At 34.7% G+C, this 16,468-nt stretch overlaps 2 protein-coding genes across 3 annotated transcripts; one reads left to right on the top strand and one right to left on the bottom strand.

Moving 5' to 3' along the window:
- Window positions 1–105: 105 nt before the first annotated feature.
- On the bottom strand, window positions 106–3,950 carry LOC148844979 (Pentatricopeptide repeat (PPR) superfamily protein). Of its 2 annotated transcripts, none has more exons than XM_088955040.1 (3): window positions 3,814–3,950; window positions 2,912–3,194; window positions 106–1,815 (listed from the first exon to the last, which is right to left on the bottom strand). In XM_088955040.1, exon 3 carries the CDS (start codon window positions 1,737–1,739, stop codon window positions 201–203), a length of 1,539 nt encoding a protein of 512 aa, XP_088811166.1. In that variant the 5' UTR covers window positions 1,740–1,815; window positions 2,912–3,194; window positions 3,814–3,950; the 3' UTR covers window positions 106–200. The 2 variants fall into 2 exon arrangements, with proteins under 2 accessions (XP_088811166.1, XP_088811167.1); XM_088955041.1 differs by having other exon boundaries at window positions 106–1,810.
- A 143-nt stretch (window positions 3,951–4,093) lies between these two features.
- On the top strand, window positions 4,094–5,528 carry LOC148844978 (small ribosomal subunit protein eS27y-like). The gene is made up of 4 exons (XM_088955042.1): window positions 4,094–4,544; window positions 4,756–4,857; window positions 5,047–5,075; window positions 5,190–5,528. The coding sequence occupies exons 1-4, from the start codon at window positions 4,428–4,430 to the stop codon at window positions 5,314–5,316; spliced, it is 375 nt and encodes a 124-aa protein (XP_088811168.1). The 5' UTR covers window positions 4,094–4,427; the 3' UTR covers window positions 5,317–5,528.
- Window positions 5,529–16,468: the final 10,940 nt, after the last annotated feature.

Raw genomic sequence — 16,468 nt, 5'->3', positions numbered from 1 at the left:
TATGTGATGCATCCCCTGAATCAGTAACTCATTTACTGCTACATTGCCCCTTCTCTAGCGTGGTAGTGGCCGCATGTCATCAAGCTGTTCAATTGGAATTTAGAATTGACCACAAACCCATTAGACTTCAAATAGTATTTCCATAATGTAATGATATATTTGCTGGAAAACAAAATAAAGATAAGAGCATGCATATTAAATCAGATTAAACTTAGACCAGGAATTTTGAAGGCATTCCTCTCATCCATCAATCTCCTGACCCTCTCGGCATCCTCGTATCTTCCAACACTAGAAAATATGTTAGATAATAACACATAGTCCCCCCCATAGCCTCTCTCCATCTCTAATATCTTTCTCATCACTCTCTCACCCATATCCACATTCCCATGAAAACTACAAGCACCCAAAAGAATCCTCCAAACCACCACATTGATAACATCTTTGGGCACCTTCAAAACCATCTTCTCTGCTTCATCTAACCTCCCTGCCCTCCCCAACATGTCTATTAAGCACCCATAGTGCTTGATATCAGGAACAACTCCATACTCACTAACCATTTTGTAGAAAAACTTGAGCCCTTCATTTACCAATCCTCCATGGCTGCATGCATTCAAAACACCCAAGAAAGTGATCCGGTTTGGACGCAAACCCATCTTCTCCATCTCCTCAAACCATTTCACTGCTTCTTCTGCCATCCCATGCATTGCAAACACAGAAATGATTGATGTCCAAGATACTAAACTTCTTCGTTCAGTTGAGACCTCCTCAAACACTCTGAATGCACTCTCTATACACCCACACTTTGCATATGCATCTATAAGTGAATTTGTAATGCGAATTTCAGATGCCATGAACCCATTTTTCTCACTGTAAGCATGAATTGATTGACAAAATTCAAGTAACCCAAGATTTGAAATTGCAGGGAAGATTGCTAAGATTGTGATTTCATTTGGTTTTATTCCATCTTCTACCAGCATTTTGCAAAAATAAATGAGAGATTCCAGGGGCCTGTTCATCCGGGTATACCCATCAATCATGATAGTCCATGAGACAACTGTTCGGTTTGGCATATCATCAAACAGTGCCTGAGCCATATTCAGTTCACCCCAATTTGTTAAACCGGTGATCATGGAATTCCAACTGACCGAGTTCCTTTCAGGCATTTCATAGAACACTCTTTTCGCCTCATCCAAACAACCACAAATGCTGTACATATTCACCAAAGCTGTCTGCACGTATAGATGAAATCCAAAGCCCACTTTGAAAATGTGAGCGTGCACTTGATTTCCCTTGATGGGTTGGTGTGAGCTAGCACATGCCTTGAGCAGGAAAGAATAGGTAAAGCTATCAGCCAAGCTTGAAGAATAAGAAGATGCCAAAGTTTCTTTCATTTGTTTATAGAGTTCCAAAGCTTCCTCAGGGAAATTATCCAATGAGTACTCTCTAAGCAACATATTCCAGATCATCATCCCTGTATTGTCGATTTTACATTGGTGTAACCCAGTTGTGATAAACTGAGAATGGATTTGGAGACGCTGGCATCTCGTTGGCTGTTTGAGTAAGAGAGAGAGCAAGCGTTGTTGATGAACTGGGCCACTGTAACTTTCATCCCTAATGTGGTACGTATGGAGCTCCTTCACATATTGCCTGATGATTAAATTCTCCAAGGGTCGCTTTGTTGGAGTCATTAAGCAACTGTTGATGCTAAATAGACACGAAATGACTCTGCTGAGCTTCATGACAGGATAAGGAAAGGAGAGGGTTATGATAGACAGAAACAATGAATGGCATTCTCCTTCTGAGTCACCAACTGAGCTGCCACATGTAAGACATCAAGGTCATGAACATCTCTTTCTTACATAAGGTAATCCCTATGCATATCATAGAAACAATTGAAAACATACAATACTACCAATATGAGGAGTGCTTTCAGAAACTAGGTCTAATACAATGATGATTACAGTCCCGTATAATATCATCTTACAATAATGTATATACAGAAAAAAAAAAAAAACTATTTTGTATCAATCTCCAGTTCTCCACATTTCATTACCTTAAGTACACAACTTAGAATATACATCAATAGTTACAGGATGAATGAATAGTTAGAATCTAAATAAACCTACAAAATTACTACTTCTAGCTGTTTATCGAAATGTTTCAACACAGTGAAGATTTCATTTTGAAAAGGAATTCACAAATTGCATCCTTTGAGGGCTTCAAATGCACGAGTGAATGATCCCGATTTTAACAAAGTAACCTGAGCAACCAAATGCCCATAAATATATCCAATTAATGATGATTACTGACTTATAATCAACAATATCAATATAGAACTACCATAAACATCAAGAACCTTAAAGCAAGGGAAACCCTACTTCCAATTTTCTAATTTAAGTTTAGAAGAGCTTGGGGAAGGGGTGGAAAAGAGTGAAGAAAAGGCCCTCTCTCTCCATCCCCCAACCCAGGTGCAGGTGGAATTTGATCTAAGGTCTCCGCTACGACCAGCAGGAGACCTTACCAACAAGCTGGTTGGCACCTTGCTCCTTTTACTTGTTTCTTTTGGTACTTTCTTTGCCTTTTCCCTCCTTTTGCTTTCATTTATTAGTTTTTTAACCTTTTCTGGAGGGATTACCATGAGATATCGCAGTGCTCACACATCCATCTTCCTTCTAGCAAGTTTGAATAAAGAATCCATATATTAGCCTGAACAATAATGCCCCAAAAGCCAATAACAAATTGACGCACAAGATAACTGTGAACTGGGAAACCGAAATTCAATCCTCATATAAGCAATTATTCAATTAAACCTCAATTTCACAAATATAGATTACAAACCTGGTAGAAAAAAAAGGATTAAGGATTACAAAACGTGTAAAAACAAAACAAAACCATAACTCAGAACTCTAACCTGAAATATCTAAGCAACGGCAATAAGTTGTTGCTTTTAAGGCTCAAGATTCTTCTTGGTATTTCGACCGGAGTCCCCAGTGAAATCTTCAATGTTATATTTGACGTTGATGTAAAGTGAACAGCTAGGACATCGAGCAATCTCTTCCCCCAATCTCAGCTCCTCTTTGGTGATTTGAAACAAATCTCCACATGGGCATGGATACATGAAGGCCTGAAGCTCTTCCTTCCACTCCATATCTTCGATTTCCACATCATCGTAAGACATCTCAGCTCTCTTTGACCTAAGGAACAGAACAGCCAGGGAAATCAAATTGAGGAAAGATCCAAAAAAATAGTGTCTATGTAATCATTTTTCATGCATACTACCAAAGCACAGACCCTTTATTTATTGGGTAAAATGCTTAAAGCATCCCTGGGTTTTCCCAAATTGATTAATCATATCTTAACAGAAACAATGAAATGTTTATTTTATCTTTCATTATTCTTCAAATTTTCAAAATACCATTTGACACAAAAATACCTCTGTCTTCTATTGGCAAAAACCCTTGGTTTAACTTGAAGATTTTAGTTCAGGAAAACCAAAGAGACTTTAAATCAAATCAAATAGTGAATCTCGTTTAGTCAGAGAATCAAGGAATTGTAACAAGTTATAAATCAAATAGTGACTTTAAACCAAAGAAACTTTAAAAGAACAATATATATTTTTCCCAATATCTGTTAATTATGTAGTGAATCTCGTTTAACCAAATCAACTAGTTGATTCTCCGTTTAGTCAGAGAATCAGGGAATTGTAATAAGTTATAAATCAAACATTCAAACATGAAGAAAAAGACGAATGGTTCAAACAAATGTATGAGAAAACTCAAAAAAAAAAAAAAAACGTAAATTTCTGATAAGTACCTGAATGTTTTTTCTTTTCGATTTTGGCTGATGCCTCGCTGATTCCGTTCACCGCTGAAAGCCTGCAACAACTCTTTGCTCAAGACTCAAGACAGTGGTTGCAGCGGAGGTTGGTCGCCATTTGTTCGTATTTCACCACCACTCAAGATGATTAAAGAGGAGAAGAAGATAAGAAGAGTCGGTTTGGTGACTAAGGGACAATGGGATTGACAGAGAAAAAAAAAGGCATAAAAAAAGTGAAAAAGATGAAAGAAGATCAGAGTTGCAGAGGGAAGATGAAGGGAAAACGAAAGAGAAAGGATAAAGGGTTTTCTATTATTTTGGTTTTATACAACCCGCGAACTGTTACCCGGGTCGAACGGTTTGACGGTTCCACCGTTCGAATCAGCGGTTTTTTTAAAGAACGGGTTGGGCCTTAAACGGAACCGCTGACATGGCCGGCTGCATTTGGAGAATGTAATTGGTAATGGATATATGTCTTATGGTATAACCGGAAAAGCACCCATTCCTACCTCCCTAGAGTAGAGCCTTGAGAGGGTTCCGAACGAAAGGCCACGATCGACAACTTATTCATCCAATGGCTAACAATTATTTAAATCTTCCTTATAAGTACCATGTTTACTTCAGTCTCTTCCTCTCCCATTCGTCTACTAGCTGCGAGCCTGCAACATCTCTCGCTGTTCGGAGGCTTATCTAGGGTTTCTGGTTCTGCTAGGGTTTCCGCCAAAATGGTGAGTTCAATCTGATACCTGGAAGTGTCCGTACCTTGTTTGCTACGATCTTGGTTGTTCGGTTCTGGGTTCCGTTTATTCTTTACAGATCGTTATTTGTCCTCTATTTTCTGCATCTGTGTTTTCATTAGGTTTTACAGCTTTCTATCTTTTTACATATTTTAGATTTTAGTTGGTTATGACCTTTTGAGAGAGGTTTTAATGGTGTTAGGTTCTTCCCAACGATATTGATTTGCTCAACCCTCCGGCCGAGCTTGAGAAGAGGAGGCACAAGCTCAAGCGTCTTGTGCAATCACCGAACTCATTCTTTATGGTAATCATACATATCCAAATTCGTAGATTGCCTGAAGCTAATTACTATTTTGTATACATTTTCATTTATTTATATAATATTTCAATTTTCTGTTCCTCGATTATTTGGTTTTGTGGGTTGATTTCTTCCATCTTTTGCTTTAACCTTTCGAGTTATCTTTTCTCTAATTGTTCCATCTTGTTAATGCAGGACGTGAAGTGCCAAGGCTGTTTCAACATGTGAGTTCTGTAATTTGTTATCTGCTGTGTCTCTTCGTTTTGTTTTTTTGTTTTTTCATTTTGTAATTAGCTGGGTTATTGGTTTTGCAATTTATGGGTGTGTTGTGAATGCAGAACTACTGTTTTCAGCCATTCGCAAACCGTTGTGGTGTGTGGGAACTGTCAGACGGTATTGTGTCAGCCGACGGGAGGGCGTGCTAGACTTACCGAGGGATGCTCCTTCAGGAGGAAGGGAGACTGAGGGTGATCACTAAATGTTGTTAGGATTCGTATTGGCTTAGCGTTCATTGCAAAAAGAGGCGGTTTTGTTTTTTGTTTCTATGATATAATTTTGTTAGGAGAACATTTGTGACCGAGATTACTACCGACTGTATGTTTCTTTACTTTTTTTATGGAATTTGATTTTATTTGGAACTATGTTAATATATATTGTCACAACTCCGGTTATCTTTAGTTGCCTCGTCGGTTATGGTATGATATTTGTTTACGTAATTTGTTTTCGCTACGTTATTTTGTTGAGTTTGATTAATGTTTATATTCTGCTGCATCTTGTCTATATGTGAAAAATTAATGGAACTTCATTCACTGTTGTGCTTTTCCTCATCAAAGGTGGCCTCTATCCGAAGTGGTAGTGTTCCATATGTACATAATAGATTGTTCTTTTCTTCTGGTGTGCACCATATCAACCCTCAATCGTAAACGGTATGTGAAGCTTGATCCAAAGACACAGTAACACAACAGTTTAGGTTTTTACTATGTTTATATTGTTCTGGTAGTTAATCAGTGTCATCATCATCTCCACATTTGTGCAAGACTGAGATTTGAAGTTTTTTCCAATCTCGCATGTTTAATGTTCCATGGTTTCATGTGTCTTTTGAAGTTTCTGCCTATTTTGAATGATAACTTCTTTCCTACGGGTCTAGTTAATTGCATTACTATTTTTTCTTGTGTTAGGAAGTGTTCATCAAAACAGTCATGGTTTGTCCATCCCGAACTCAAGTATTTTTTTATTGTAACATTAATGTAGTGTTTTTAAGCATTAGGTGTAATCGTTAATGTTTGCCTCTATTTGGTATTTGGTGACCATTTTTTGGTGTACTCTGCTGTAGCTAAAATCGACTCAAAGTTTAGTGTCATGAATGGAACTAGATTTTTCCAGCAGCAAGCCAGTTGACATCTTACACCGTGTAGGATCTGTTTTTAACAGTTAAAAGTGGCTGAACTGAATGGCTTATCGCTTTGTGTTGGTAGTGGTCAAAATGTTCAAGGGTCTTTAATCAACCCAACTTAAGCTTTAGCCTTTAGTCATTGAGGAGCTCACTACTTCCTGGATCTTATTCACTAGAAAGACAAACTGCTAAGCCTTTCATTTCAACTACTTCAGATGTTATAATACGCCCCATCCTTTTTTCTGTGCACAACAAATCCATTCATTTTTTCATCATGACCGGGCTGATATTGTTTACCTTTTTCTTTGCCAAGTTTTCTTTCGTGTTGCTGTTGAGATGTCTTGTGGTATTATTTATGGGTTGAAGTGGACTTTGTATGGGTAAAATATTGTCTCATGGTGATAAGTTTTTAGTAGTTGGCATTGAATTTTGAATGGGGTTGATAAGTGAGTTTTGATTAAAGCTTGGTAGCTACAAGTTTGTCTTTGGATTGCCTAGGTTCTTTAGCTTGCATAGAATAGAGATCCTTTTTGGATTCAAAATCTAATGGAATATCATAGAAGCTTTTTTTTTCAAGTTTCTTTACAATATTAAACAAAAAAGATGGCTTGCTGTACATTGAATCTAGGTATGTACCTCTATAAGGATTTCCTTCAATGATCTAGTGTAGTCAAAATTGCTATAAAAAGGGGTGGCTTGTCGAATGTTTTCATTGGCATACCGTGCTCTTTTGCGCTCTGTTTTCAATCACTTGACCAATTCTATGGTCGGATTCATCCTTACAGTCGTTGATTATGTTTCGAAGATTCGGATTCTATACTTGTATATAATCAGCATACCCGTCTCAAGCCCCCAAATTAGTCGGGTAATGGCATGCCGTGCTCATTTTGCACTCTGTTTGCAACCAGTTACACTGGAAAAATGTGTTCATGGTGATTATTCGCGCCAATTAGACTAGAAAATTTTGTTCACTTTTTTATTGATTGTGCTTAAACTTGTCAGTGTTTTCCTTCCCGCTAAACTGCACTGATTAATTTGTTAAGTAATCATACTTGGAATCTTTGTATTAGATGTCTCACTTTCTACTGCGTTGATGCTTCGATGAAACAATCATGTGATATCTTAGGAAATGGAATATCTGTAGATTTTGGAGATCCTAACTCTTGATGCAATGTTCCGGTGTCCTAGATTTTGCTATTATGTTTCTTGCCGAATGTGTGCGTGTGGGAGAGTGGGGGGTGGGAATACCCTGCTGTGTACTGCAAACTACAATGATTGTAGTGAGCATGTTGTGTTCTAAAATTTGCTCTTCTGCGTCAGAAAAAAAAGAAAAATAAAACTTCAGCCGGCCATGAATCGTGTCTGTTTCTATTTCCAAGCAAGATCCCTCAACTATCGCTCAGACTCGAGAGTTATTATTATTATTATTATTATTATTATTATTGTGAAAGAAATCCATTTATATATTTTCAGGATATTATCTATAATTTTTCATGATTGTTTTTTTTTTGCATTTTTCTTAAGTTCATCGCAACTTTTCATAAGCACCACAGCCCCCTGTCACAGTTTTTGTTGCCAAAGCTTCACTTATGAGAGTAGAGTTTTTATTAATTCTTCATTGTCATGCAAATGTCCAATTGTCCACTCATCTTTATCAAAGCCTAGTCCTCAAACTTGTAAATACCATTTTAGAGCATTTGATGGAAGATGGCACAAATAGGATGAGAGGCAACGAGGAGGTAGGGAAGCAGAAGAGCAGAATATAAGAATCCAAGTAGTGTTAGTGTTAGTGATTAACGTCCAATACTTTGCTTCGTTCCCTTTGTGAGTAGTTATCATGTCTTTCCAGCATCATAGATTTTCCAGTAATCATGTCTTTCTAGCTATCATGTCTTTCCAGCATCAATCGATCATGTCTTTCCAGCATCAATCGAGTCCTCTGCAATCTACATCTTTATATGAAGAGGGAGAGAGAGAGCAGCACCTTTTGTTTGGTTGTAGGGGACATCATGAGGCATTGAGGGGTAGTATGAGAAGTCTGATCAGACCTTTAATCTATTAACAATAGGTCACTGACATGGGGTCTTTGGAGGTTTTCAAAAGTAACGGTGAATACAAATGTGAAAAATTCATGGTGAATTTTAGATAATATGTTGAACTAATTTACCTTTAAATTCTCTCTATTTCTTAACAAATTCATCTGACCAAAGGGAGTATAAGTTTATAGGTAAATCCAATGATGATCATTTTGACTAACTTGGCCCAGAAATTCCAAGCTTGGCCCCCTTACAAATTTATGGAACTTGGGCTTGGGCGCTCAATAATTCAGGTTTGGCCTGCGATATATGTTTAATTATATATATTATAAATGACACATAATATTTTATATTTGTATAAATTATAATATATGTTATACCTATGTTATATGTATGATATAAAACATTATATACTAAATCAAATGTATTTTAATGGTTTAGGCCCAAAGCCTGGCTCAACCCAGCCCGGCCCATGATCACCTCCACTAAAGCGAAGAGTTATGAATGACTATTGAGGGATAAATAATTTATCGTTTATTCATTTAATTTTATTTATTTATTTTTAAGAAATCTTTTCGGCAAGTTTCATTACATAGTATGGGTTTACCACATAATTGAGAAGCAACAAAGGAAATTCATTAATCTTAGTGGTACCCTTCCAAAATTTTATAGCATGTCTTGACAAGAAGTGAGAAAACAGAATTCAGATTTGATCCCAACAAGCCACTACAGCCGCACATCAAGAACATTTTGTTGATATATGGCTGCAGTGGCTTGTTGGGACATTTTGTTGGATCAGATCCAGGCACTAAGATGACAGGGAGCTTAAAAGTTGACCAAGGAGAACTTTGCATCGGTAAAAATAGTCATAATAAGTTTTTTTTTTTTTTTTTGTGTGTGTTTATCATGTCATTGACTTGGGCAGTTGAATTGAATAGCCAATTTGTTAGAGGAATAGTCATAGAGCAAGCGTGCCTCACACCAACATCAAAGTGCATCACAGGCATGCATTGGGAACATCTCTTATAATTATCATTCATGGGACAATGTTCCAAATGCATGGCTGGGACGCGCTGTAAGGATGGTGTGATAAGCAGATCCTAACAAAAGGCACCCAAAGTCTCAAATCTTTACATTATTCTATTGGAGGAGTATTCTTTTGATAAGAAAAAAAAAAAAAAAAATTGCCAATTTGAATAGCCAAGGGATCACAATGGCAAAAGCCACCAAGTAGACAAGGATGGATTGGTACGAGCAACAATTGAAATAAAGCACCGAAAATTTTCAACTGAACCCAAGATTTTTGTGGTAGCATTTAATGAATGCTATTAATTGAAATGAAATAAATTTCCACTTGAATTCTTTTGCGTCAGCATTCAATACAATGAAAGCTATTTAGAGAAAATTGACCCACACACCAGAAAAAGAGGCAATAAAAGCAAATGTAAGGCCTTCTAGCAACCTTTTAAGGCCAATAAATTTCAATCTCTAATCTCTATCTCTCAAATAAGATTAGAAATTTTAGAATAATACAAAATTAAGACTCGATTTTTTTAATGATTACAAAGTGGTCTCTAATATTTATATATGTTTCAAAATTATGCCCATAGTACATACTAAATATGTTTCAAAATAAATTCATGTCAAGCCTTAATTATATTGGTGCAAGGGCATGAGCAGGCACATGCACGTGTATAAATAAAGATAAAAGGGTGAAGAGATGAAAAGCCATTTAGGTTAAATTTAAATATTAAAATATTTGAACTACTTTTTACAAACATTGAGATTGTACCAATACTATAAAAAACATTCTGATTTAACTATTATGGACTATATGTATCGATGCAAATGAAAATATTGACCTTACATAATAATTATGATAATGACAAACAAATTTAGGAACGTCTTTGGAAAATCCAATCCAATGCATCCTGTATATTTATATATTACGTGTATTATACTAATTGTAATTGATTTATGCATATATATATATAATCACTCTTTGCTCTCCTTTCTCCCTTCTCCCTTAATTTTCTCTTCTTCATCCATTCCCTCTTCTCAGTCATTCCATTAAGTCAAGTAACTAGGGCTTATCCTATCTTATTAGGGCACACCATCCTTCTTTTCAACAATTCAAATCTTAAAAATCTCTCTCTCTCTCTCTCTCTCTCTCTCTCTCTCTCTCTCTCTCTCTCTCTCTCTCTCTCTCTCTCTTTTCTCTCTCTCTCAAGCACCTAAATAATCTCCTCTCCTAAACTATCTCCTCCACTTAAAATTTCCTCCTAAATTATCACATGCCCAATATACCATCTAATTCTAACATCTCTTTCCCTCCCCCATCTCTCTCTTCCTCTCAAGCACCTAAATAATCTCCTCTCCTAAACTATCTCCCCCACTTAAAATTTTCTCCTAAAGCATATCCTAATCTATATCACATGCCCAATATACCATCTAATTCTAAGGTCTCTTTCACTCCCCCCCCCCTCTCTCTCCACCTCTTTCCACCTTCTAAATATATGTATTTAATTTTTCATCAATGTATTAAAACATTAATGTTTACATTAAAACTTTTTAAACATATTTTAAGTTAAAACTTAAATATTGAAATAAGATTGGTTAAAAAATATTTAAAATATTAATAATAAGAGAAAAAAATAGATAATACAATAAGACAAATAATAGAAGTAAAGTAATAAATTTAATGATTAATTAAAATTTTATTATAATTATAAATAATATTTTTATATTGTCATTATAAAATCTATACCTCTTTCCATGGGACATTTTGGGCCCCACACACCATGATTTATATTGATGCTTAAATTTGGAAATTAGTATAGCAAGAAGATGGGTCAAGAAAATATAAATTTTTAGTTACCAATTTGAACAAATCTTGATTGATCCAATTTGGTTTGCCAAATCTACTTCATAAATTTTTAGAAAATAAATATTAAAAAACACTATTAATTTCACTATTGATTTACATGTTGTTGTTAAAACATTAGTTTCACTATTAATTAAGTTTTGAATAAAATATTTTTCTGTTATATTTTCAAAAAATCTTTTAAAATTTTTCCATTTTTTTTTTATAAATATGTGAAATTCCACTACTGATTTTCTAAAAATATTTTCTATGAACATGAATTGTCTCATTTATCTTATAACTCCATTAAGATGGCAAACTTAAGTTTTGGAAACATTGAGTTGTAGATCAAATGAATTGGGTTGTTTTCCTAAATTTTTTCCAATTTTTTAGGAGAATAAAAATGCAAAAGAAGAAATGAATCAAAGGCTCAAAAATTACTACGCATCAAGAAGGTGAAGTTTATGGATTGGGTTATTTGAATACCTAAAAACCCTTTAATTTCTAGCTTCAATTGCCGGTTCATACTAAATTGGATTAATCTAATTTGATTGGTCAACCCGATTATGCAATTCTGAAAACAAAAAGAGCAAATAAAAGAAATTTTTACTAAAATTAATTTTATTAATTAGAAAAATATCAAAAAAGGGAGGATAACTTAAAAATTATAACAATTTTGTTAATTAACAGAAAAACCTATAAAATAAGGAAAATAAAAAAAAAACAATATAACAAAAAATTTGAAACTTAATTAATTAACTAATAAAATAAGATAATTTTAATTAAAAATATTAAAAGTAATATTTATTGATATAATATTAAAATTAAAGAGTAATAGAAAATGTAAACAATGGAAAATAAAAAGTTAGCACCTTGCTTTACATGATTAATTTATTAACTAAATAAATTATATATCTTAATTTTATTAACTTACTCTAAGATTAGTTTATTAGTGACAACCAATATAGATTAATAAAACATAATTTAATTAAAATCAATAAAACATTATTTTTTAATTTAATTTAATAAAAAAGTAACTCTCCCACTCTCTAATCTCTTGTAGATTTTTTATATTTTAAATTTATTAGGCAATACATAACCCAAAGATTAATAATGCTAAGGTGGATAGAGTTTAGTTTGCCTAATTAATTAAAAACGTCCTAAGACTGCTATCTAAGTGTCATTTAACAAAGACTATATATGCATTGCATTTAAGAGTAATAAAATGTAATAAAAACAGAAAAATAAGATAAAAATAAAAATTAACACGAATTTATTTAACAACACGTAACCCAAAAATAATTTGAGTTGGACTTAGTACCACTTGACCCATTGATATTGTTACAAGTAGGTGGATTTATGAACATTTTAACTTACTCGTTAGGGTCCATCTTAATTATATTGCATTTATCATAACTTATCTCCAACAGATAAATTTAAGCATGTTGAATGTGACAGGCTTGAGGTGGCCCAAATGACTCCGGGTTTCCTGTCCCCGAGAACCCTGTCCATACCTATCCACAATACACCACCCCTGTGAATTAGGAATATCTCCCTCTGCATAATACTATACAGAGGATCCATATACTACTGTAATAAACGTGGGCAAGGTTCTCGTAGACAGGAGATCAGGGCCGGCCCAAATGGCCCAATGCGCTTACCACCTTTCCCTTCAATTATGTGGCCTTCCAACTATCCACATTTATTGCCAACACTTGATCCGAGGGGCTGCTGCAATGAGAGCATGTTGGGGTTTGAAATTATGAGAAACACAGATACATCTTTATTGTCTCGTTATTCAGTTAACCAGAGACTTTTCATGAGAAACTAAGGGCCGAAGCTGATGTTGGGGTTTGAAATTTGAATCTGATTATTACACCCTTCAATGTCTCGTTATTCAGTTAAGCCACTTCAGCTGCCATCAAAGGGCTCTGTCTTTATTGTCTTATCCAAGAAAATTATGAGAAACACAGATACTATATCAGAAGTATCTTAAAATCTGGTTTCAACCCAAAACCAACACAATTTATAATTGGGACATTAATGCAAAAACCAAATCCTATATGGGGTCAGTTCGGTTAAGCCCGGCCTGAAAAATTTTGGGCTGGGCATGGGCCTGGGCCGAACACTTTAGGCCCAACCTGGCCTGAAAAGCCCGGCCCCAGTCCAACCCATGATCACCTATAATTGACAGCCCCAGTTGCCGTTGCCCTTTTACAGGATCTGTTCTTTGGTTGTGGTTTTTTTTTTCTTTTCTTTTTTTTTTTTATGTACTGTTCCATTGATAAAATTTTATGCCCTTTAAAGAGACAATCATGTAGAAAAAATCACCTCTATTGTATGACTAAGATTAAAGAATTTTAAACAGCTAATTCTCTTTTTCCCTTTAAAATGCAGATACAATCTGACCAAAATTTGGTCTTTCGAATAATTAAAGGTAATGGGTACAACAGATACAAGTTGTTGTGTTTCTCTCATTTTGGGTTCCATTAATAAATGGTAATCCAGTTTTATCTATGGGCCACTGAAGCTGTTCAGACTCCTAGCTGTGGTACAAGATAGAATTGCAGATTAAGAATATTCAAAGATGGTTCTTTATATGACTTGGGTAAGCGGTTATATTTTATGTATTGAGCAGTTTTTCTTGATGGATACATCGGTATCATTGTTTTCACCACTTGTTCTGACTTCTGACTGGTCTGTCAGGGAGTGGAAAACAAAAACAAATCTCATCTCTATTTTGAGCCAAATTTCTTTCTTGAAGTTTGATCATCAACCCTCCAAGTCTAGTAAAGGCAATTTTGCACCACTGGTCCTGTTAGAGTTTAACAACAGTGGTTTTGTCCAGAAAGCATACCCACTTTAACAAGACCTGAGTTGACAAAAATATGTAAAATAGGAATTAGTTCTTGGTTTAAGAATTTAGAGCCCAAAAATGTTAAAAAAGAAATAGAAAATGTATTTTGACTCCAAAACGTTTTCTCAATAAAACTTGCTCAAATTTATGTTCATGTTTATTTTTAAAATAGTTCAAACCATAAATTATTGATCATATTAATAGAAATTTTTTAATTAAAAAATATATAGTTATAATATGTTTTTTCATACATATAAAAGATAAAATATAAGAAAACCTTATGTGATTTAACTTTTATCAGTTGCACCATAACTAAGGCAATAGTATTCGCTTTATATGGTCTTAGTACAATAAAATATTGACCATGCATAACAAATGGTATTTGGATTTAACTTTTAGGGGGCATTCTTTTTTGAGATTTTTGATAGGGGGAAAGTTGGTCAATGAATTTTGGTTTTCATTGACCAAGAATCCCATGTTCTTTTTTCATATTTATGTGGGGACTAGGGAAGATTTATTTTTGTGGATAAGTGATACCCATCCCCTAAGTGGGTAAATAACTTTTCCACTGTCAACACTTGAATGGGACAAAAATGCCCCTTTTAATAATAGATTTTTATGGTTAAATGGTCATTGCATTATTTACTTGGGAAATAAAAGAACATGGGTGAATACACTTACCCGAATAAATGTTTCCCAACAAAAACTGACCTAGGTAATTACATTTACCTGGGTAAATAACTTACTAAAAAGTGAATGAGGCCTTAGAACTTGCAAAGAATTCAAACTAAGCATGTATTGTGCATGTGTGCAAGTATTAATCATATATATTTAATTTTTACGACCCGCATGGACCCTAAGACAAATATATGCTTTATATAGTAATAATGGATAATCTTTATTTGTTTGTAGTTCCTAGATAACATTTATCCTTCCTTTGCAATACCTAAGCAACCAATGATGAATATAGGTTTTGTTTGTCATGATGTCTTTTAGGGGGTGTTCTTTTTTTTGGATTTTGAGAGGGGGGAAAGTTGGTCAATGGGATTTTGATTCCCGCTGTTCAAGAATATCATGTTCTTTTTTCAGATTAATGTGGGGATCAAGGAAAATTTATTTTTTTGAGTACCACTTTCCCAAGTAAGTGATACCCATCTCCTAGGTGGGTAAATAAATTTCCCACTTGGGGGGAAAAAATTCCAACACTTAAAATGTGACAAAAAAACCCCATTTAATAATAGATTTTTATGGCTAAAATGGTCATTTTCTTTTTAACTTGGGAAATAAAAGAATATGGATAAATACACTTACCTGAGTAAGTGCTTCCCAAGAAAAACTTAACCAAGTAATTACATTTACCCGGATAAATAACTTAAAGAAAAGCGAACAGGACCTTAAAAGTATTATGTTTCATCAATTTGCTAGGCTAGATAAAATGGAAACATTGTTAATTAAGTTGCATTTTGTAGACTATCTTTGAAAACATATTGATGCAATTATTTGCCTTGGGTTTCGTGAGGGGATTGGGTTTCTAGAATCATCAAAAATGATTTTCTTGAATCACCAATGTGATGTGATACATTAAAGTTTGAAAAGGGAAAATATCATATCTTTATTATAGTAAAAAATATTTAAAAAATAGAACCAAAAAATTAAACACTCAATCAGCATGCATCTCCACTATCCAGTAAATGGGAGCATTTACTGATAAGTACTGTTTGGCAGCATTTACTGATAAGTATCTTTTAGTTTGTGAGGTAAAGGGCTTCAAGTATTGATGAACTTTCAAAAATCTATACTCAAGTCCCGCCGCATTTCATTAATTATTGAAGCATGTGATGTCATGTGTGCCTTCAAATATTTCAAAAGCCTAGCGACTCTTTTTGAGTTATATCAAAGTGAACTTGCATCAAATTTTCAATATTCAAAACCAGATCAACAAATTCTTTATCAAAGCTGTATGGAAGGAATTTAAGATGGGCAGTTTGCTAATTTTTTCACTCATTGTAATGTTGGTTAATGTGCTGGCCTTAAGTGTTGATTTACGAAAGTTCAAAGTTCTTAGTCGTGGCACTTGAAAGTTGAGGCCCTTAACTGTCACTATCAAAGCATAGAGTATTTATTTGTAATTTTTCCTTTACGCTGCCTTTGGTAGAGGTGTGAAATCGAACCGGGGTAAATTTTACACCCCGGTTCATTTTGCAAGCATTTGGTAAATATATAATTTTACATCGAAAATTACTGTTGAATTACATCTCTCTCTTTCTCTCTTTCTTCTCCTTTTCTTCTTCTTCCTCCCTTCTTCTTTTTGTCCGCTACCGCCGCTGCAAGCGACAAATCTGAACCCACCTACATTCTCAATGGAAACCATCACCGGCTCAGTAGAAACAGTTCCATGAGAACAGAGGCAGAAGCTTCATCACCAGCTCCGACAACCATCTGCCTCCTTCGCTTGGGAACAAAGGCAG

Source organism: Nelumbo lutea, chromosome 7 (assembly GCF_056320005.1).
Source record: "Nelumbo lutea isolate HS-2025 chromosome 7, American lotus-T2T, whole genome shotgun sequence".
Classification (NCBI taxonomy): domain Eukaryota; kingdom Viridiplantae; phylum Streptophyta; class Magnoliopsida; order Proteales; family Nelumbonaceae; genus Nelumbo; species Nelumbo lutea.
This window is presented reverse-complemented; position numbering and strand designations above follow the sequence as displayed.

What these genes read in the sequence shown, in the direction of transcription:
- LOC148844979 (XM_088955040.1), bottom strand. Translation starts at nt 1,739, where the DNA reads ATGAAGCTCAGCAGAGTCATTTCGTGTCTATTTAGCATCAACAGTTGC.
- LOC148844978 (XM_088955042.1), top strand. Translation starts at nt 4,428, where the DNA reads ATGTTTACTTCAGTCTCTTCCTCTCCCATTCGTCTACTAGCTGCGAGC. An exon ending in CTAGGGTTTCCGCCAAAATG is followed by an intron (nt 4,545 to 4,755) that starts GTGAGTTCAATC and finishes TAATGGTGTTAG; the next exon opens with GTTCTTCCCAACGATATTGA. An exon ending in CACCGAACTCATTCTTTATG is followed by an intron (nt 4,858 to 5,046) that starts GTAATCATACAT and finishes TTGTTAATGCAG; the next exon opens with GACGTGAAGTGCCAAGGCTG.